Genomic DNA, 24241 nt, shown 5'->3' on the forward strand with positions numbered 1-24241 from the left:
CCTTGAATGTAAAACTGTGAACCTCTTTGCATTAGATCAACAGCTATTAGTTGGATTCACTGGACTTCAGTCTTTCAAGGAGAGATTATAGAAGTCTTCTCATAAAATGTGTGCTGTCCGGGGATTTGTAGATTTGCTGTATTTAGTTCAACAGAAGTGGAACTACGCTATAAAACAAATCTCTATTAATTAAGAGTTGCATTTAGCTTCTTATTGATAAATGCTTTCTTTTTATTTACATTTAGTTGCAATCTGAAAGCTTGATCAGAACAGAAAAAGCACTAGCAACTCAGTTTACACGGATTGTATACTGGATTACAAGACCATCCCAAAAAAATGCAGTTTTGAATTACTATTAGTAAAAAAGTCACTTTGTTTAACTTTTAAACATTAAAAGTTGACAGAACTGAGATCAAAATCCCATACTGCTGCAGTTTGCCGCAGTAAGTCATTAAAATATTCACTCAACCAATTCAATTAAAAACACTTTCATTCATAGGAGTACAATAACTGACTGTCTGTGACCAAACACGGTTCTCAGAGTAGGTGCTTTTTGACAATTAATTGCTTCATATTACAATATATGTATCAATAAAGCCTGTGCATACTACACTAGTTTTGTTGTCATTATTATTTATTGTTGTCTCTTTTACCGTGGCCTCCTGTGATAGTAAAATGCCAATGTGATGAACACAGACTTTTGCTAGAAAATACAGGTCATCTAGGATTTTTGTTGTTATTTTTGCTTTGCCTAATTTAATCTGCTAAAATTGGTTATTTTGGATAAGCTCCCTTTTTCATAAAGAAAAGTGTCCAATTTTGGATGCAGCCACTAACTTCAAGTTTCAACCCAGGCTCATTCTGAAAATGTACCTCTATATCCATTTCTAGAGAGTGCCAAATACGTCCCAGGAGCTACATTTTTTTGCAGTTTTTTTATGCTTTTTGAGATCTCGAATTTCTCTCGCGAGTGCCATTTGCATCTGCTGTTCTTGCGTAAATCCACTAGAGGCCACTGCTGTTGATTGACTGACTGACTGACTGACTGACTGACTGACTGACTGACTGACTGACTGACTGACTGACTGAATGAATGAATGAATGAGTGAATGAATGAATGAATGAATGAATGAATGAATGAATGAATGAATGAATGAATAAGTGACCGAGTGCTGACTGACTGGCTGACTGACTGACAGAATGAACGACTGACTGACTGACTCATTGATCAACTAAAAGCAGTAAAGGTCCCTCATAATCAGTTCATTTCAAAGGATTGTTCTGCATGATTTACACTGTAAAAAACAATTAGTAACTTTACCTAAAACAAGTGGGCATTCTTCTCTTTAGTCCCATTTCCACTGAGTGGAACGGTGCACATATTTTATTTACTTAAGGTATGCTTTGCCCAAAAATACTCACCCAAAAAAAAATCCACCAAAAGAAAACCCAAACGGAACTTTTTTTTAATTTTTTTTTTTCTTCCACGGATGTCAGTTACAAGTTTCCAGAATTCTTCAAAATATTGTTTTTGGTGTTTAACTGAACGGCAAAAAAAAAAACTCTGGTTGGTTTTAAAAGTGTCAGTAAATCTTAGCATAATTTTCATTTTAGGGTTACTATCCCTTCAATAAGGCAACACATTTACTCACTCTTTTAGGTAAAGTTAACTAATCACTTTAAATCCCACTTTTTAAAGTAAAGACATCATTCTTTAAGATACAGGAGTATTTGTTCCTTGTTTTAACAAAATTTTGTGTAAACTGAAATGTTGCTATTAAAAATAACACAATTCTTGCTAAAATTAATGAAAATGACTAAACGGAAAAATCCATTCCCATATCTCCTCATCAGTAGTACCTGGCAATATTGTGTCTAAAATGCAAGTTATCCAATACTAACAACTTGTTTATTGATCTTGTTACATAAAATCAATATCACATAACACTGAATTGTGGAACATCAATGATATGCATAACTGTTGTCGGTTTCAGAGGCGATCTTAAAATCATCATGTGCTCATAAATATTAATTGACCAACATGACCTTCACACTAAACTCATTTTCTGAAAGGTAACCACTAGCCTTAGTTGAATAACTGCTTACCGATTTGTTCAGTCAATATAATGATATATAATAGTTACTAGTCCACTGGCCTGCATGCTATAACATGCATAAAATGAAACAAGTCATCCAACAGGTTGAATAAGCACAGCAGTGATCTATATAATGTTTGATTTTCTGCAGAATGAGCTACGCTTTGCATCGGAACACTTATAAAAAGTAAAAGCACAGATTTTCTTGCTTTTTTTCCTTTATCTGTACGGACAGCTGTTTCTTCATCCTCCCTCCTCATCAAAACAGGTACATCTGGCAAAGCCACCTTCGCACAACAGTTGAACGTAAGGTTACCTTGGAGGCTGACAGCAGCAGAACACAGACAAAAAAGAGAACAAAACACACACATGAACAAAAACACATTATTACTACTTCTTTGTGTTAGAAACTCATTTTTGTGTTTAAAATACTGTACAGCTACATTTATCTGCTCTAACACATAATAATATGCACTTTTGTTAATTGTAGTCACCTGAAAATACATCATTGACTGGCCGAGAACCTTAATACTCATTATAGAGCGAGTTCACTAATAAGACTGGAAGGTTAACTCACACTAACAAGGGTATCAGTATATGTAGGGCAGGATATGGGTGCTCTACAGATTGTGTCTTAATATAGTGTTAAAGCTGTTAATCAGAGCCTGCAAACAAACTAGCATTAAGGTGAAAATGGCACATGAAAATGATGAAACCAAAACCTTACTCTGCCACCCTTAATTATTATGTACTTATCCGTTTGATACAGTGTATACTATAAAGATATTGAGTTGTTTGAAACCTCATTTTATTTTTAAAACTGAATTTTGACCCAGGCGAGGCAGTGGCGCAGTAGGTAATGCTGTCGCCTCACAGCAAGAAGTTCGCTGGGTCGCTGGTTCAAACCTCGGCTCAGTTGACGTTTCTGTGTGGAGTTTGCATGTTTCTGTGTGGAGTTTGCAAAACGTGGGTTTTCTCCGGGTGCTCCGGTTTCCCCCACAGTCCTAAGACATGCGGTACAGGTGAATTGGGTAAGCTAAATTGTCTGAGTGTGTGTGAATGTGTGTGTGGATGTTTTCCAGAGATGGGTTGCGGCTGGATGGGCATCCGCTGCGTTAAAACTTGCTGGATAAGTTGGCGGTTCATTCCGCTGTGGCGACCCCGGATTAATAAAGGGACTAAGCCAACAAGAAAATGAATTAATGAATGAGATATACAGATGTAAACAAATTAGCCACTAAATCAAAAAATCACGAACTGCCTTGAAATAGCAATCATTTAGGTTACAACATGCAAACATTTTTGAAGTGTCAAAGTTTTGTTTGTCTCGGAATATAATAATTATGTTTAAAGTACTGACATTATAATCATGCGGCTACACTCTTTATGGTAGCTCAACCTAAATGTCATTCCTAACTGTCTAAAATAATCAATCTGGCCTAAATGGATCTGCATCAGTCAAGTGGGACAAGTCACACGGTACAAGTCATTGAGCATAGAAAAGTTCATTAAAAAAGTAAGTTCATTCTTTAATTTTCCTTCAGCTTGATCCCTTGTTTATCAGGGATCAACAGAACGGACCACCAACAAATTCAGCATATGTTTTATGCAGCGAATGCCCTTTCAAGCATAACCCAGTATTGGGAAACACCCATACATCCTTTCCCATTCACACACACACACTTATTTATTCATTCATTTTCTTGTCGGCTTAGTCCCTTTATTAATCAGGGGTCGCCACAGCGGAATGAACCGCCAACTTATCCAGCACATTTTTACGCAGCGAATGCCCTTCCAGTCGCAACCTATCTCTGGGTAACATACACACACACATTCACACACACATTCATACACTACAAACAATTTAGCCCACCCAATTCACCTGTACCACATGTGGGAACTGTGGGGGAAACTGGAGCACCCAGAGGAAACCCACGCAAACGCAGGGAGAACATGCAAACTTCACACAGAAACGCCAACTGAGCCGAGGATTGAACCAGCAACCCAGCTGTTCTTGCTGTGAGGCGACAGCACTACCTACTGCGCCACTGCATTGCACACACATACACTACGGCCAATTTAGCTTATTCAATTCATCTTTACCGCATGTCTTTGGACTGTGGGGAAAACCTGAGCACCTGGAGGAAACCCACACCAACACAGGGATAAAAATAAGTTATTAAAAGTAAGTAAGGTTAATTACAATAAAACGTATTTTGACACCCGTGGATCGTTTCTTTTTTTTTAAAACAGGGATTAAAATTTTAAAAGTGTCTTTTTGATTTGAGTCATTTTAATAGAAATATTCTATCATATTTCTAAAACATGTCATGTCAATTTGTTTATGTGTTGAGATTCTGCTCTTATCAGTCATGTGGCTTTGTGTACTTTTTGAAAAAGAATCAAGACCTAATTTTTTTATTTTATGTTTATTTTTTATATTTAGCGTCCATAATAACTCATCAGGTCAGAACTCTCACCACAAGCAAACTTATAGTCTTAATAAATAGCCTGGTTGAGACCACCTTGCTCATTGTTGATTTCAGATTGATCGATAGTTTGGAAGAATTTATATACAGACATATTCACATATAGACCAATACATATGTACAGTGCTCAGCATAAATAAGTACACCCCTCACAAATCTATTTCTTAAATTCATAGTTTTGAAAGGAAGCTATACAAAATTATATTTGTGCAAATACATTACATTAGTCAGTACTGAAGTCAAATCTGGAGCTTATCTAACAAAATAACTTATGCTAATGGACCAAAAACTAGTACACCCACATACGTTATAGAAAAATATTAAATACAGATTTAAAAAAGAGGAAAATCAAGAGAAATAAAAAAAAAGAAAGAAAAATTTAGTTTTTTTTTTTTTTTTGCACTATTTTGCTTGAATTCAATTGTTTTAACTTCCAATTTTGAAATGTTCGGTGACTAAAATATGAATGTGTTAAATATATTTTTTATAAATCTGTTTTGTTTTAATGCACGAAAATACATTGCCTATATTCACTGAGAAATGGATAAAAATATAAATTTTCAAAATAGGGTGTACTCAATTATGCTGAGCACTGTATGTCAGGTTAAACGTTCCCAATTGGTTTGAGGATGTGATTCAAAGCAAATGGATTGTATTAAAAAGCGTTCAAAGGATTTCTTCTGTAGTAGGCAGAAAGTGGAGCCGCAGCCGCTAAAGAGTTAAAGAAAGACCTCTCAGAGCCCTTATGACAGAAAAAGATGTTTACTTGAAATGACGTCAAATGGGCAAATTCATGTAGCATTTGCAATGAACAATTACTTAAATAATTGGTCCCCGCACCAAAAGATTGATTGCATAAAAGCTGTTTTCGTTTGAAAATCCATTAGCGGGCACCATTTTTCCAGCACACTTTGACATGCTATGATTTTATTAATTTTTATTCCCAAAGATGCATGATTCTTTCGCTCCGGTCCTTTGCCCTTTGCAAAGAGCACAGTAAGAGAGGGAGGCAGAGATGAAGAGAGAGAGAAAGAGGACCACTTAGATGCCGTCATTGATTACGCCAACTATCAGGACCCCTCGAATATAAAAGGTCTCCATTTGGGAATTGAGAAATATCCATATGCTGGCTTCCCTTTGCTTACAGGGCCCGCTGCTTGATTTACATTAGTATTCATTAATCTATTAGCTGTTGAAGAAGCCGAGATTGTGATTGGAGCTGAAAGCAAAGGTGTTTCAAGTGGCCCTTGTGGTCGAGAGAGAAACCGCAGACTGACAGACGGAGAGCAAGAGACAGAGAGAGGGAGAGAGAGAGAGAAAGATGGAGGAAAAGCATGTTGCGATGCCACCTCATACCACTAATCCTCATCATTCTCTGCTCTCCCCTCGTTCTTACTCATCGCAGACACCGTGCATACATTAACATACTAATTAAACCTCAATTAGTAGTTGCGCTGACTGTTCTTTTTTTATCAGCGAGATGTAAAATATGGATTGGACATTAGCAACACCAGAGGCTAATTTATCAAATGCTTTTCAAAGGTTTTTTTTTTAATTATTCAACAATTTCTGCACAGGGAATTTATGTTAACGATTGGTGTATCATAATGATGTTTAATTAACATGATGATGAAATGCCAAGGTTTTGGAACTTTGACCGCTCATTCTTCAAAGTGCGGCGGTTTAAAGACAGTTTGAAGCTTAACGCCGTCACGTGTGCACATATAAATGCAGAAGCGCACCTAATGTCATTTAGCAAAGTACCAGCATTAGCATTCGTCTTGCTCTTTGAAATCATTTTTCTGTTAACCGTTTTGTGTTTCTGGGTGTGATGTTCCTGTGTGTTTTCTCTTGTTATTAAGCTGTTGAGCATGACAAAAATAAACTTGTCTCATTGCAAGCACAGACACAGTGTTCTGGCAAACTCCCGTGTCAAACTGTCACAAATTAGCTGAAAGTTAGCAACAACTAAATCGTTTATTATTATATTTTTTTGCAAAAGAACCAGTAGAATATAGCCAAAGATTCTGTGCAATAATATATTTGTTTTGCAGTATTTACACACTTGTCTCTAAGGACATGTTTTTATTATTTTTAGTTGCCAAGTGTGTGGGGCAGCTGGGTTTAAAAATGACAATAACATCAGTTCATAAAACTAATTCTTAATAATGATTGTAATGGGAGAAATGGGAGAAACATTTTAATCTGAAATTACATGCCTCCACAATTTTGGTCCGGGGCATTTTTTCCAAGTCATTTCTGGCAGCATCTTTGACATTATGCTATTATGGCACTATTTTAGAAAACAATATTTTTTTGGTGTGATGCACAGCATACAAAACACCCCAAGTTTGGTTGTGTCTATTAAAATGGCTACATTTGTATTACAATTAATAGTTGAAGCAGTAGTCGATGCAGTGATGTAATTAATAACAAAGACATTACTAATATTAAACATAAATTTAAATAAAAAATTACCCAGTAGACTGTTTTGTCCAGATTATGTCCAAAATTGGTTAAAAAAACAGAATTTCTTAGAGTGTCATAAGAACAGTTATATCTTTAATTATTATTATTATTATTATTATTATTATTATTATTATTATTAAGTTTAATTGAAATTGACACAGATTATCCCAAATAATATGCAAAATGATATGCAATAGTGATTTTTATGCATAGTAATTAGATTTCTAATGAGATGTTCTTCTATTTCTCTCGCCATTTAAATAGCAAACAGTTAGATTCATACACCAAGAGAACCATCACAGCTTCAGATAACCCAACTCTTTTCTCATAATACCTCATCAAATAAAAGTGAATGCAAAATACAAACATTCAGAAAGCCATACAAACAAATCAGTAATGGAACTAATAACAAAGACATTACTATCATTAAACATGCATTTAATTAAAAAAAAATTACCCAGCAGATTGTTTTGTCCACATTACTGTATATCCAAAATGGGTTAGAAAAAACAGTATTTTTTAGAGCATAATAATAATAGTTATAACTTTAATTATTTTTGCTTTTTAATATTATTTAGCTTAATTGAAATTAACAGATTATCCCAAATTATTATAAAAATTATATACAAAAGTAATGGTGGTCGCCCCCTGAAGCTAAGCAGGGCTGCGCCCAGTCAGTACCTGGATGGGAGACCACATAGGAAAGCCAGGGTGCTGCCGGAAGTGGTGTTAGTAAGACCAGCAGGGGGAGCACAACTTGCTGTCTGTCTGTCTTGCTGCTGTGTGGGTATATTAATGGGGACTCTATACTGCTCAGTGAGCGCCGTCTTTTGGATGAGACGTAAACTGAGGCCCTGACTCTATGTGGTTGTTAAAAATCCAAGGCTGTCCTTCAAAAAGAGTAGGGGTTTAATCCTGGCATCCTGGCTATTTTGCCCACTGGCCTCCGTCCTAACCATCCCCATATCATAATTGGCTTCATCACTCTGATGATGTGTGGTATGTGGTCTGATGCAATGGCTGCTGTTGTGTCATCCAGGTGGATGCACATGCAGAGATTCCCCCAAAAATGTGGAAAGCAGTTTTAGTGTACAGAAAAGCGCTATTTAAATGTAGTGAATTATTGTTAATTTATATTATTATTATTATTATTATTATTATTATTAACTTGATTTATAATGGGATTTTCTTTGTTTTCTATTGCCACAAAAATGTATACTTCCAGTTTGACTCTTAAACCAAGAGAACAGGTTCGGATAACTCATCTCTTTTCTCATTATAACTCATCAAATAAAACTGAATGCAAAATAAATCTTGATGTGTGTTTTCCGAAAGCACACAGCTGACTCAGTGCACAAACTGATTTATTTACTCTTCAGTATTTGTCAGTAAGACTCATCAGTCAATAATGGCAATCTTACAGAAATGACTTTTCACTCTCGACTTCAAACTTCAGTGTCTGCATTGTCATTTGTTGTCAGACGTCACGGCAGGATCATGTGTGAGAACTTACACACATTCAGAAAGCCTGGTCTATACGGCCCTCACTCTGATTAACTCCACCTTTTCTTTCGACGGTTATTAAAAGACGTCTCGTATTCTCCCCGAACGCAGCTGACTCTTGCGAATGCTCTCGCCATCTTGCGGCCCCCGTCTGTTGTGCTGAAGAGACGGGGGCCACAACCATCTGTTCCCCATCCTCCTCCTCCTCGTTCTCTCACTCTCCTCCATCCATCCATCCACCCCTCCTTCCCTCGCACTCAAACCGTCTTTGGCTTCTCCTTGTAGGTCATGCAATATTCAAGCTCTCATATCTCAACCATCAGGACTAAATGCCTCTCCTCTTTCCGTCCAGTGTCTGAATGTGACCAGAGGTCTGCTTCTGCCCTCCAAAACAAATTGTGCCACTGTTAATGGAGAAAAGGCTTTTATTTTGTTCTGTGTTTAACTGTGTATTCATGTTAAACTGGAGGGGGAAAAACGTGCTTATAAAATACACAAACTACAAAGAAAGAACAAGTAACATGTTTGAATTTAATGTGTTATTCTGAAGTTGAAATCCATGCTAATAATCTTTGTTTTATTTATTGTGCAAATTTAGGAAATCAGTTTTAACTGTAGACATTTTTCACATACATGTATACAGTCATTGATTTTTCCTAACACTGTTGTAAAGCTATATTAGAAGAGAAGATATTAGATAAATAGATGCATGTTAAAATATTAAACAAAGGAAATGTTATTATGTATGATCTTAGTTTAAAGAGCTTTAACCAAATACTGAACTGAGTTTACTGAGTATTCTGAGTTTAGCTTTGCGATTTTGCATTTGAATTGAGGAATTGAATCGACTGTCAATGGGATATAACAGCCTGATCTCACAAGAAAGCATAACTATTTTACGTTTTGTCAGTTTAGTAGCTACTGTAATTTGTAGGAGTCATATGAAAATGTACGATTTTAGGCACCAACCGTCATTAGGGGATAAGCAAATCATAAATTGTACGAATGAGATTGTACAAATTCATACGAATTAACCACTAAATAAAAAAGTTACAAATTGCCATGAGATCGTGTTAGAATGAACTATTTGTGATGTTATTTTGTTATTGTGTTCAGAAGTGGCATATTTTATTTCTAACCACCATTGTAAACATGAGCTGTGAATGATGAGCTAAATCTTTCAATACATTCATTCATTTTCTTTTTGACTTAGTCCCTTTATTAATTTGGGGTCACCACAACGGAATGAACTGACAACTTATCAAGCATATGTTTTACGCAGTGCATGCCCTTCCATTGGCAACCCAGCACTGGGAAACGCCCTTACACTCTTGCATTCACACTCACAGTACAGCAAATTTAGCTTAAAAACTCTACACAGAGACGTCAACTGACCCAACCGGGGCTCAAACTGGTGACTTTCTTGCTGTGAGGTGACAATGCAAACCACCTAGATACAAAAAAAAAAAAAAAAGAATTAAATTTTTCCTGTGAAATGACAACTGGCAGAAGAAAGGATCATTTCAAAATGAAATTTAAATTTCTTCTTTAAGAAAATCAGGGTTTCTTCTGAAGTGAAAACATTGGTATTGTGTTGTTTAAAAAATGTGTCTCAAAACATTATATTTTGTTTATTTATGAAAAAAAATGTGTATATGTGTGTTTGGATGGATGGATGGATGGATGGATGGATGGATGGATGGATGGATGGATGGATGGATGGATGAATGGATGGATGGATGGATAATTGGAGTGGTTGGATAGAAGGATAGAATTGTTTGTACCTCAATTTAAAATATTTGTTGACTAAATAATTAAATTTAGTAGCAAATGACTTTCAACTGAATGCTATTAAAATTTGCTCATGAATTCATTCTGGAAACGTATGTATAAATGTTTGTACAAACAATATTAAGCAGCACAACTACATTAATAATATCAAGAAATGTTTCAGCATGATATGATTAAATGCTAAGTGATTATGTGGCACTGCAGATAGGAGAAATGATGCTAAAAATTCAGCTTTGAACCACAGAAACAAAAAAAAACAGAAAATAATCAAAAATTACAATATTACTGTATTTACTGTATTTCTGTTCAAATAAACAGAAACTTCTTGGTGCAAAAGAGACTTCTGAATAATTGTACTTTAGTACTCAAACTACAATTTTGTTGTGTAATTATGCACAAATTATTCATTCATTCATTTTCTTTTCGACTTAGTCGCTTTATTAATCTGGGATCGCCACAGCGGAATGAACCGCCAATTCATATCATTTATAAATTCCCTGATTCCATGATTTTGTCCCTCAGAAAAGAGGATGTGCTCATCTGTCCAGTATCTGCAGTGTGTTTGTGAGATGGAGAGCAGCAGTGGTTCAGTGTGGGTTTGGTCTGGACGTGTGAGTGGGTCTCTGTGTCTCTGCCCCCCACAGCCAGGCTTCTCTCTCTGCCCGGGGGTCTGTGAATCTAGGCCAGAGAACACAGCATCACTAGCACTGTTTGTGAATAAGCTCAGATCTCTGCTTTTGTCTAGCTGCAGATCCTGACACTCACTGGCTGCATCTGGGAATGTTCACTGGATTGAAGATTCCGTTGTTTGTGCATGATGTTATATACACAACTGCTGATCTACATACTGTATACTATACTGTGAAAAAATATTTGTTTGGGATTCGTGGGCGTTTTTTCCGATTTTATGCTTCTGAATTGAGTTAATATATGGGAGCTTGATCTCTGCTCTGACACATTTTGGTGTTGAAAAGTTGAACAAACTGACTTTTTCTACAGTTTTTTATAGTTTTAAACTGTTCTCAGCTTCACATGCAAATTAGGTTTTTTAAATAAATTGTTGATGTGCTTCCACCAGGTGCTCCGGTTTCCCCCACAGCTTCAAAGACATGTGGTATAGGTTAATTTGTGTAAGCTAAATTGTCCGTAGAGTATGTGTGTGAATGAGTGTGTATGGATGTTTCCCAGTGATGGGTTGCAGCTGGAAGGGCATCAGCTGTGCAAAACATGTGCTGGATAAGTTGGCGGTTCATTCTGCTGTGGCAACCCCAGATTAATAAAGGAACAAAGCCAAAAAGAAAATGAATGAATGTTGATGTGCTGCCAGTACTTTATTATGTTTACTTTACTATCTGTTACCTTAAAATCATACTTTTGACAACTTTGGGATAAATGAAAATTACAGTATGAGTTAATACACTACCTGACAAAAGTCTCGTCGCCTATCCAAGTTTTAGGAAAATCAAATAATAACTTGACTTCTAGTTGATCATTTAGTGTCAGAAGTGGCTTATATGAAAGGCAAAGGCCTCTAGGTTATGCTCATATTACCAAAATAAAATATGATTATGCCTTGATTTTTAATTATTTAATTAGGACAGTAAGCTCTAACTTTGGTTAGACAAAAGTTGTCATTTAACAGAAATAATTTACAGTACAGAATATAAAGTCATGGTGCAGTGGGAAAAGAATTAATATTGTGTATGACTCCCATGAGCGACTGCATCCATACTGTACATCTCTGCAATGACTCAAATAACTTATTAATAAAGTCATCTGGAATGGCAAAGAAAGCGTTTTTGCAGAACTCACAAAGTTTATCAGTATACTTTCTATTAATATTCAATGCCTCCTCCATCTTACCCCAGACATGCTCAATAATGTTCATTTCTGGTGACTTGGCTGGCCAATCCTGGAGCACCTTGACCTTCTTTGCTTTCAGAAACTTTGATAAAGAGGCTGAAGTATGAGAAGGAGTGCTATCCTGCTGAAGAACTTGCCCTTTCCTGTGGTTTGTAATGTAATGGGCAGCACAAATGTCTTGATACTTCAGGCTGTTGATGTTGCCATCCACTCTGCAGATCTCTCACACGCCCCCATACTGAATGCAACCCCAATCCATGATTTTTCCTCCACCAAACTTGACTGATTTCTGTGACAATCTTGGGTCCATGCGGGTTCCAATAGGTCTTCTGCAATATTTGTGATGATTGGGATGAAGTTCAGCAGATGATTCATCTGAAAAATCTACCTTCTGCGACATTTCCAAATGATCAAGAAATCAAGTTATTATTTGTTGCTCTTACAACTGGGTTCGACAACAAGACTTTTGTCAGGTAATGTAGCATGAACAAATATATATAGATAGAATAGATTAGAATAGAGACATAGAACAGAATAGAGGCATACAGTACTCTCCATATGCACCAGACACTTTTTTATACTATGTGCAAGCACAAACTAATCTGCATAAACCATCTAATACAGTACTTGTCATACCATATATTCTTCTATCCTTATTTGCACGTCACTTTGGATAAAAGCATCTGCTAAATGATTAAATGTAAATGTAAACGTAAAATATAAATCTTATGCAAAGTTGAATGACAATGCTTCTAACTTATACACTGTATTGTATAAAGTATATAAACTACACTCACCGGCCGTTTTATTAAGTACACCTTACTAGTACCAGGTTGGAGCATCTTTTAATTTCAGAACTGTCTTATTGCTTGTGGCATAGATTCAACAAGGTGTTGGAAATATTTCTCAGACATTTTGGTCCATATTCATATGATAGCATCACACAGTTGCTGCAGATTTGACGGCGGCACATCCATGATCTGAATCTCCCGGTCCATCACATTCCAAAGGGGCTCTATTGGATTAAGCTATGGTGACTGTGGAGGCCATTTGAGTACAGTGAACTCATTGTCTTGTTCAAGAAACCAGTCTGAGATGATTTGTACAAATGAGCTCAAAGTGTGCCAATAAAATATCTCCCACACCGTTACACCACCACCAGCAGCCTGAACCGTTGATACAAGGCAGGATGGATACATGTTTTCATGTTGTTGACGCCAAATTCTGACCCTAACAACCGTATATTGCAGCAGAAATCGAGACTCATCAGACCAGGCAACATTTTTCCAATCTTCTATTGTCTAATTTTAGTGAGCCTATGCAACGTTCAATGTGTTGTGCATTCAGAGATGCTCTTCTACAAACCTTGGTTGTAACTCGTGGTTATTTGATTTACTGCTGCCTTTCTATCAGCTCGAACCAGTCTGGCCATTCTCCTCTGACCTCTGGCATCAACATAGCATTTGCACCCACAAAACTGCCGCTCACTGGATATTTGCTCTTTTTCAGACCATTCTCTGTAAACCCAAGAGATGGGTGTGCTTGAAAATTCCAGTTGTACAGCAGTTTCTAAAATGCTCAGAATAGCCCATCTGGCACCAACAACCATGCTACGTTCAAAGTCACTTAAATCACCTTTCTTCCCTATTCTGAGGCTCATTTTTAACTGCAGCAGATCATCTTGACCCCGTCTACATGCCTAAATGTAGTGAGTTCTTGCCATGTGATTGGCTGATTAGAAAGTTGAGTTAACTAGCAGTTGGACAGGTGTACCTAATAAAGTGGCCGTTGAGTGTAATTAAACCCTAAAATGTATGTTATTTTAGCTTTAATTCAATCATAAGTGAAAGCTAATCTTTACAATTCATTAGATGTTATCTTTACATATCATAAAGCAAAAATCTATGCTCCATTTTCCATATATATAAGAATATAAAGCTTGCTTTATACTGCATGATTCCATCATTAGAAATATTTCTAAACATATAAAATTACTTGTTAAAATATTTTGTGAGCTTCTGAGATTTAAAAAAATATATACATACATTATATAACATTTATGAAGTTGTTATTTTAGTTTAATTTTTGGTTTGGTTTAGTTCCATTTATATGTAATAAAATGATATTTCAATGTATAAGGTATGTTAAACTTGAAATATTTCCTAGTAGCTACAGCATATAAAACAACAACATAAAAACTATGTAGTTGTTCTAGTATCTTTTCCTGCTTTTAGTCCGAGCACATATTAGTACATGTGTTATTCAAAGCACAGCATGCATATGTTTGAATGTTATACAGTAGGCTACTGTACGCTGATTAATTGTGTCTCTGCCCTGCGTTGATTTCACGAATAACCAGGTGGATTAGAGAGGTCAGAAATGCCCTGGTAAACATTAAAATTTTATCTTGCTACACATATCTGACAGAAGAAAAGACGGTGAGCATACATACACCGGAGGCCTATGTCTCGCACGTGCACGTGAATATAAATTACTCATGTAGCTTTGCACAAACCGAATCCGAAAAGTACGCCGGGACGCTATTAATAATGAAGACGACAGGGCTCCATTTATTAAAATAGTGAAAAGTCATGTTTTCTCTGATGTGGCCTATTTAGGAAGGAGCAGCTCTGGGAATAACGTGGCCCGCCAATTGCCAACTGTTCAGTCGCGGGTCCTGAGAGAGAAAAGCGGCGAGGACGAGACGCACAGAAAGCCTCAGCACAATCCAGAGGGATCTTAAATCTTGGGTGATGGGGAACAGTTTGAGTTTTTGCATGCATCGGGATTTCTGGACTACTCGCTCTCCCTTTTGCTCAGAGCTTCTTCTCTTTTTTTTATTTCTTTAGTCGCTCCCTGTCATGCTTGGATCTTATATTTTATTATCCATGAAAATATTCAGTATATTTTTATGCCTTAAGCTATAAAGTGTAATGAAAGGGGAACACCCCACGGTGCATAAAATGTACTTTTTCTTTCGCTTTTTTTCAACCAGCCACACTGTAGACAGCTCTCTCGCAAAAGGCCAAAGGCTTCGGATTTTATCTTTTGATTCCCACATTAACCTTCCATTAAAAATTATCTATGTTATCGTCACCTCAAATTTGAGCTCGTAAATTGCCTTTTTATGAGCCATCTTAAAAGGGAGAATTATCCTGATGTTATGGTTTAAGCAACATATGTTCCAATTTACTGACATCCACCAGATTTGACGCGACACCAGCCATCCATACACATCAGTGTCATTTGGTGGCACTAAATTGCCCCGCAATAAGTCGCCCCGTGGAATTTTTTGGTGATCAGGCAGCACATGGAGCTAGAAATTAATAGCCCGCAGCCTTTACAGGGGAGACGGGGCCAAATCAGCTCCTCTCCAAAAAAAAAAAAAAAACGATCTCCCATTCTCACAGACTGTCCCGTATGGTGCACAGTTTCACTGTGGCACTCGTTCTCTAACAGTTAAATGCTGAGGCGTTTTTTATTATCTGTTTCAGAGAGACACATTGAGCATTTTATTACGAGGGCTATCGAGTGATTAATCCAATTAATTATATGAAATGCCAGTTAATATAGATGTAATGGTAATTAATTGCATTGCTTTTGTAGAAAAATAACAGCGAGGCTATTGAAAGAGTATTAAGAGAGGATTTTGTATGGAAGATGTAAAAAGCAAGAAGTAACAGGAATCTATTTTGTGACAGAGTTTGTCAGTGTAGCCAAGACAGCTGTTCTTATAGAATTAGCTTTTTTTTTCGTGTCAACTGTGTCACCTTTCCATTTTTTTAGCAATAGAAGGACACGTCTGGCTTTTGTGTTCACATCTCCTGTCTTGTAAAACATCTTGCGCATGATACAGCATTCTAAAAATGTTAAAAGCAGTTTAACACTGACTGTACAGACAGACGCTGACAGACACTTTGTTGGAAGTTTGTTAGCTTTGTCCATGTATGTCTGATCAATTACACCAAATGCAAATCACATTTGTGTTAACATATTGGAGGCTTATTTGGTGCCTTGATGAACATTGTAACTTCTCAATTTAAAATAAGCAGAATAATACAGAATTCATTACACTGTGTACATGGAAAAATAACACTGAGACAGCAATTACAAATCATGCCTCCAGAAGCCAAAGAAGGGTTGTTGTTGTTATTATTATTTTGCTGTTGTTGATGTAGCTGTTATCATTTAAAAAAACTACAGTATGAGGAATTCTTGTGATAAAGTTCATCAGTCTGTCTAAGAAAGACTTTAGGGCCATTCACACAGAATGTTTTTCCTACTTTTACATTAGTTGACTGTTGCATTCACATCTCACATATATTAAAGCTTCTCATGCAGGGTTGGGTAGTGCTCAAGCTATTTACAATACGGGTATCAAATCAATACTTTTAAAAGTCATTGGTGCCTGAAACAATACTTTAAAGAGAATAGCAAAACAATGCTCGAAGATGTTAAAGGAGACCTATCATGCACCATTTTACAAAATGTATACAATATGTCTCTGATGTTCCTAGAGTGTGTATGTGAAGTTTCATCTCAAAATACTCCACAAATAATGTTTTACAACTCTTTTAAACTGCCCCTTTTAGCCTTTGAACCAAATTGTGTCGTTTTGGTGACTGTCACCTTAATTTCAAATGAAATTGTGCTCTTTTAAAAAGAGAGCGGAGCTACAAATGCCTGTGTGTCAGCAAAGCAGATTCAAATTAGACTAATATTATCCCTGTGTAAAAGTGAATATGTCAAAAAAAAAGTGCCTCAGAAGAAGGCAGTCTATGGAGACTACAATGTTCACTTGTGCATCCAAAAACTCCACATTTATAATGCAACTTATAATGCAACTTAGTTGCTGATATTATTTTGAGCAGGAAAAAACTCTACCGGCGGGCGGCTGATTCTCACTCAGGGCTGTTTATGCTAATGAGGGTGAGATTGTCACTAATGGGAGGGACTTTCCCCTTTCAATGACATGTACAAAAGGAGAATCTAAATCAAAGTATTCCTGCACACTTTTTTTATCAAATGTGATTTAAAAAAAAAAAATAGAATTTATAATTTTTTACCATTAGAGGTTAGCTGTATTAACACACTGTTGCCACATAATTGTGTACAACCCCCTAATTGTTTTTTTTTTTTCATAAAACGTACCTTTTAAAAAGCAACTTGCTTTATTACCAAAACCACTTATAATCAATAATTTAACACAAAATGTTAACTAAATCAGTGGTCCCCAACCTTTTTATTTCGGTTGACGGGGTAGGTGGGGGGTACAAAGCACTGCAGTGTTTGGATATTCTGTGTTTGCCTAAGATAATTAGTCTACTGAAATTTGTCTATTCGATACAAGCTGAAGCTGCTGGTTAGTTCTTGTCAGGTAACTCGCAGTGCAGTACTCCTGGTATTCATTCAACTGTGTGCATCTGGAAGGTGTGAGCGGGTCAACTCCATTGGAAATTGGAGCGTGAACTCTAGAAAAGATGCGATATGCAAACGGCCCCTAAAAGGCCGCCATCATTTGCAATCCTCAGCAGTTAATCTTCTTGAACAGACATGGTGGATCTACCTGATTTGTTGACAAATGGGTTGGGGATCTATTCTTTGGCAGTTCGCGGGTCCTATACTGGGCCTTTTCCTCTTAGCAAAGAAACTTTTCAAAGACGTCTGTTTCTCACTCATTTTGCTGCTTGTGGATTAAATTTGGGTACTCAAGAGACTGAGATGCAAGCCAGAGAATACAGTAATTTTTCAAAATAAAAGATCATTCAGACTTTAGATAATAAATAAAAGAAAATAATTAACGGTTTCTTCTGCGGCCCGGTAGCAATTGATCCACGAACCGGTACCAGTCTGCGGTTGTGGACCACTGAACTAAAAGATTCAAAGAAATGTTCAAGCTGCGATACACCTCTAGACAGTTAGACTGTCCATTGGCTGCATGCTTTCAGTAAGCAGGTTTAACAATGAATGCAAATATTTACAGTTTACCAAATTGAAATGTGGCTCACTGATAAAAAAAGCAGGCTTCCAATTTCCCAATTTTTGAACAAACGCTCAAGCAAATAAGCACAACCAAAATTTGTGTTCTGATTCAGTACATACTTTATAGGAAGGTTTCGCCAGACAATCCTACAACACTATATATGGCACTGCATTCTAAAAACATTAAAAAAGCTCATCTTTTAAGGCCAATTCCATGATGTGCCATGACGAAAACAGCAATGCTGTGTTATCACCAGAACAGCACAGAGAAAATGCAGAAGTGTATTAGAAATGTTCACAATGAAGCTGGCTATGTGCAAGGTATGCATCATGGGATAAAGGGATCACGTGACGCCCTAATATCACAAAATTAAGAATGAAATACCCAAAACTGTGAAGACAAAATGAAAGTTCAAATTTAAAATGGTGGGGGAACGTCAGTTGGTGTTAGATGGGACATAAAAGTGTGTGCCATTATTCCATATATATTGTGTAATATGTAAAAAGGGGAAGTCAAATAAATATTTTAAAAGCAACTCATGTGAACACCTCATCATAGCATTGTCTTATTCAGATTTTTTTAAATAAAATGGATAACTGATGATTAGCGTCCATGTAAGCATATCCACTGTTCTCTTTTTTTGATACATGTTTCTTTTTCCTTTTTTAAAATCCAAGAAAGTTGAAGTCTCACTTGTCGATTTCTTGGTAAAATAAAAAAAAATAAAAAAAAGTGTTTTAATAGACTTCAGGGGCTCATCATTTTGAATGAGACAAGGCCCATAAAGCGATCGTTTTGTAGCCTTTCTTTACTGCGCATGCAATCAGTCTGCTATAGTGATATTATAATGCGTTGAATTAAAAATCTATTCCAGTCGGGTGACCTCACACTAAAAAGGTGAACAGGTCAAAGGTTAGGGTCATTCTTATCCATTTCCCTGCTCTCATGCACAGCCCGGGACGGGTTCATGACTAGGAGAGAAATAGGCGCCAAGCGGAAATGAACCCTCGCTGGACAGCTGAGGCAATAACCTGAATAGATGTCGTCTCCCAGTGCAATTAAACCCTCCCTGATTACACCTCTCTGGCTATCGATTGGAAACTTTCACTTAATAACCACTAGCATGGTCTCTTATGGTAACCCAAGGTCTAGCCTTCAAGAGCAGGACTGCTTGAGATTTATGTCCAATGGCTTAGTGACTCCTAAGGGAGTCTGTGTCATTTCTTTATTCCAATGTGTAGAGTGGGACTAACTCAGCTTTTTACACCACGTTATTAAGAGTCAGACATCCCTAGACAACAGGATATTGTTTTGACTGCAAAGATATATTGCATTTGAATTTGGGGTGTGGTATTACATTATTAAAGGTGGTATATTACCATGTATCCTTATTAATAATGTAACTACACACACACAAACATAATGTGTTTTATATATATATATATATATATATATATATATATATATATATATATATATATATATATATATATATATATATATATATATATATATATTTACATATATATACATACATATATATATATTGAGAGATGCTACTTCAGCTTCAGCTTAAAGTACAATTTAAATGTTTAATTAGGTTAACTGGGTTAACTAGACAGTTTCATTAATTAGTAAGTCGTTGGATAACAGTAATTTGTTCTGTAGTCAATTGAAAAAAATATCTTAAAGAGGCTAATAATAATGACCATATTCATTCATTCAATTAAGACTTTCTCCAGAAGAAAAATATTAAACAAAATACTTGAGAAATATTTGAAAAAGAATATACATTTCACAGCAGGGCTAATAAGTTGACCTTAAATTGTGTTAAATAAAATATACAGTTGAAATAAAGACAAATGACAGAAAATAAATAAAATTACACAAACAAATCATTTAAAAAATTAAAAATAGAATGTTTTGCTTTATTCTGAAAAAGACACTAATATGATTAAGGTGTTTATATGAGTTACTTTTTGAATATTCCTTTCATAATCTCGTTTTACATGTTACAGCACATAATTTGATTAACATCATTGTTTTACCATGATATCCACATTTCCTCTGGTGTTTCATTTTGAATTTGTCGACTTTAACTGCAGTTGAGCACTTTCACTTTCATTTAGAAACATTTCATTCATGCTCCTCGTGACAAACGAGATATTGAAAATTGCCAGTGCCCCAGTAAATGCTTTGAGATACGATTTATACGATTTATGGATATGCATTATTGAGTGTGATAATCCCAGAGTGAAGTCGTTATTCTCTTTATGCAACTGAATCAACTCTGATGAAAGTAATCAAAAAGCAAACTGAGCATGTGCGCAAAAAAAACATACCCGCGCGCCTTACGCATGCTCCTGCTTGATACTGACGCGCTGCTATGCTCCTGGAAAAAGTCCCGATTGTGAACATTCATTCCGGAAAGATAGCCGTGCTGCTTATGCACCGCCAACACAATATCACGGCAATTCGTAACTTTTTCATTTAGTGGCTAATTCGTATGAATTCGTACGATCTAATTTGTACAATTTAGTACGATTTGCTTATCCCCCAATGACGGTTGGGGTTAGGGGTGGGGTCAGGTGCCACGCCTCCTTTTTAAAATCGTACCATTTCGTACGACTGAACTCGTACGAATTCATACGAATTAGCCACTAAACTGGCAAAACGTAAAATACTTACGTTTTCTCATGAGATCAGGCTGGCACCGCTCATGCATTGTTGCCCGAGATACAGTCTTTTGTGCGAAGGTCTTTTGTGCGAAGGAGTGTTGCAAATAAAAAAAAACAAATAATATGATGGTTATCTTATTTATCCTAATCATGGCTCCTGATATTTTTTTGCATGAAGCAAAAAGAGGGGACGATGAGTCAGGGAGGTAAGACTTAATCAACCTAATTCTCGGCTATAAGTCGGGTAATACCAAATACAACAGATAATTCTATAAAACATCTTTTTTGTATTCTATAGAACTGTCTAGAGAATTTTATTTCAATAAATATTAGTATTAGTATGCTAATTATAATAGTATTAGTATATTAGTTTTAATATTCATGCAGAAGATTTATTAAATTATTGTAGCATCACTCCAGTTCTGTCTTTAGATTGTTTTCCAGTTACATTAATTTCTGTTATTTATTTAGAATAATAATTGTATACTAACAATAATACTGTTATTTATTTACAATTATACTTACTTTATTGTTTTATTAAAAAAACATATATATAAACTTATATATTCAAACTTACACATATAAAAACTATATATATATATATATATATATATATATATATATTTTTTTTTTTTTTTTTTTTTTTTTTTTTTTTGAGGGGGAGCTGTGCCCCAGTAGAGTTTTATGTCTGGCAACGCCCCTGCCACACACCGTATATATATATATATATAAAAAAAATTAATAAATAAATTCGGTATTTCTTTGATTCAGGTCTCTTGGGTCCTTCACTGACTCGGTAGGTGCAGAGAATAGTGTCAAACAGCCGTGTGTATAGACTCTTAAACAGAGTATTGTCTTGATAGTAAAAATCGAACTATTGGCACCCATGCAAACATACCTAATGTCTTGCAACAGACCACAGCCAATGGGGTTAAGAAAAAAGGACCATTCGTGGCATAATCAAAAATTCATGCCTTTCACAGCCGTGAGGCAGTTTTATTCAAAACAGTCAGTTTGCAATATGTGTAAAAGCTTCTTGAGTCAGATCCAAACAGCGAGACTGGCTCCAAAAGCAACATTACCTCCACGTAAGAAAATTCACCCTTCACAGCCCGCATCTTCCCATCATACACCTGTTTGGCTGAGCGTGCCAGCTCAGATCCCTGGACCGCGCGCCGCTCACTCATGTGAGGAGAGCACAGGTTGCCCACGCTGCTGCCCTCGGGCACTGCAATGTGTTCACAGCCCCGGCTGGGGAAAACAAGAACAGAGCGGTGAGAGGCTTTGGAAGAAAGGATTAGAGAAAACAATACTACGGCCTTCATGTCTTTCTGGACGAGGACATTAAAGAGGTGAATCTAACACTGAGTCTTTCATAATATTCCCTGCACCGAGATGCAGAGGTCATGTTCTTTTAAAAATGCTGTCTGGATGGCAATAGATTATAAGAGGACGTGTCTAGTCATAGTCTGAACATAATTCTGTATGGTGGACTACACTCTTCATTGCGAAAAATATTTGTATGATAAAACTCATTCATTCATTCATTTTCTTGTTGGCTTAGTCCCGTTATTAATCCGGGGTCGCCACAGCGGAATGAACCGCCAACTTATCCGGCATTTTTTATCCGGCCCTTCCAGACGCAACCCATCTCTGTGAAACCCCACACACACATTCACACACACACTCATACACTACGGACAATTTAGCCTACCCAATTCACCTGTACTGCATGTCTTTGGACTATGGGGGAAACCGGAGCACTCAGAGGAAACCCACACGAACGCAGAGAGAACATGCAAACTCCACACAGAAACGCCAACTAAGCCGAGGCTCAAACCAGCAACCCAGCGACCTTCTTGCTGTGAGGCGACAGCACTACCTACTGCGCCACTGCTTTGCCCCATGATAAAACTAAAAAATATATATATAAAATAAATTTAAAAAACTAATAAAAAAATTATGTATGTTTTGCTGAGAATAATTTTGTAGTAGTACTAAGTCTAGAATAAGTTAAACATAAAGATTAAATTATTTCAGATTATCATAACTTGTGACTGTAGAATAAACGTACACAAAATAATAAAGTACTGAAGCAAATATTTTGTAAAATTGGGTGAGTTTTGTTGCATGGACCTGGCAACCTGGCTGAACGGTTCAGTTGACATTTTGATTAAAAATTATGCAGTCAATTCCGAAAAAAAATGTATGTATAAGAAAAAATTATGATTTAGAAAACAGGGTTAAGAGTTATTTGTTTATACTTGTTTTCGTGGAGTTTCAGCGCATTTTACTGACGTGTTTCTAAAAACAGTTCACGGAGAGAGAAAAGACAGATTGCCTACACTGTTTATTATCCTTGTTTTGCAAAAGCACACACGTTTGTTGTCATTGTGAGTGCACACATTGAAAACTAAACACCTAACAGATTCGATTGATGTATTGATCATTTCTGTACGATCAAAACTGAAAGCGTAATTTAAGTTCATTTCAGCTTTATGAGGTGAAAACTTGTCCAAATGTGTATACGCGGTCTTCGACCCCTGGGGGTTAAGGCATTATATATATAAGCACCTCCATCTTATGAAAATAAGCCTGGCTTTACCTCTAGCCAGGTGTAGTAACCACTTTTATATTTTTACTTCTTTGTGCTTTAATAACAAAGTTTTACTTAAAATACCATTGTTAAGCTACAGTAAAAAAATATATATAATAAAATAAAATTTGTAATTTTATAGTTTCCAATACAGATAAATGTGTTAAGATTTGATAGTAATTTTTTTTTGTTTCAATCCATTCATTATTTCCTTCAGCTTGGTCCCTTTTTTCATCAGGGGTCGCCATAGTGGAATGAACCGCCAACTTATCCAGCATATGTTTTACACAGCGGATGCCCTTTTAGCCGCAACCCAGTACAGGAAAACATGCTCATTCACACACTGGCACACCTAGTGCATTGGACTATGGGGGAAACCGGAGCACCCAGAGGAAACCCACACCAACACAGGAAGAACATGCAAACTCTACACAGAAATACCAATTGACCGAGCCAGGACGTAAACCAGTGACCTTCTTGCTGTCAGGCGATAGTGCTAACCAATGAGCACCGTGTCGCCTGTTTCAATCCAAACTTGGGTAAAACATAAACAAATCCATTTGTTGGGTTGTTTCTTTAAACTGATCTGCATCCTTTCTTTTTTTTTATCATATTTTGTATTACTTTTTGTAAGGGATGGCAACAAAGATCATTAGTCCAAGCACTTTTTAGCACTCATTCTCCACTTTCATTTTCAAGTCTTCACTTAAACATCCAGCTATCAAGAGAATCACATCCCATCATTCCAAAATTTGGTTTAAAGCATGTTTTTG

The 24241-nt window shown here is 36.4% G+C and overlaps 1 protein-coding gene across 7 annotated transcripts in view; it reads right to left on the reverse strand.

Moving 5' to 3' along the window:
- Window positions 1–24241, reverse strand: part of LOC147835724 (uncharacterized) — an 83502-nt gene that overhangs the window by 13194 nt on the left and 46067 nt on the right. For 2 of the 7 annotated variants that reach the window (XR_015498141.1, XR_015498136.1), the window contains exons 5-6: window positions 21955–22123; window positions 1485–2420 (exon numbers count right to left, since the gene is read on the reverse strand). Coding sequence is in view for 1 of the 7 variants with exons in the window: in XM_087265097.1 (XP_087121223.1) it covers window positions 8863–8961; window positions 21955–22123 (268 nt within the window). In the remaining 6 variants the exon portion in view is untranslated. Of the gene's footprint in view, window positions 1–215; window positions 2421–8402; window positions 8962–21809; window positions 22124–24241 lie in introns of those variants that run through there. The other 5 variants (XR_015498139.1, XR_015498143.1, XR_015498145.1 and 2 more) reach the window with 4 other exon arrangements.

Source organism: Danio rerio, chromosome 8 (genome assembly GCF_052040795.2).
Source record: "Danio rerio strain M-AB ecotype USA chromosome 8, GRCz13ab, whole genome shotgun sequence".
Taxonomy (NCBI): Eukaryota; Metazoa; Chordata; class Actinopteri; order Cypriniformes; family Danionidae; genus Danio; species Danio rerio.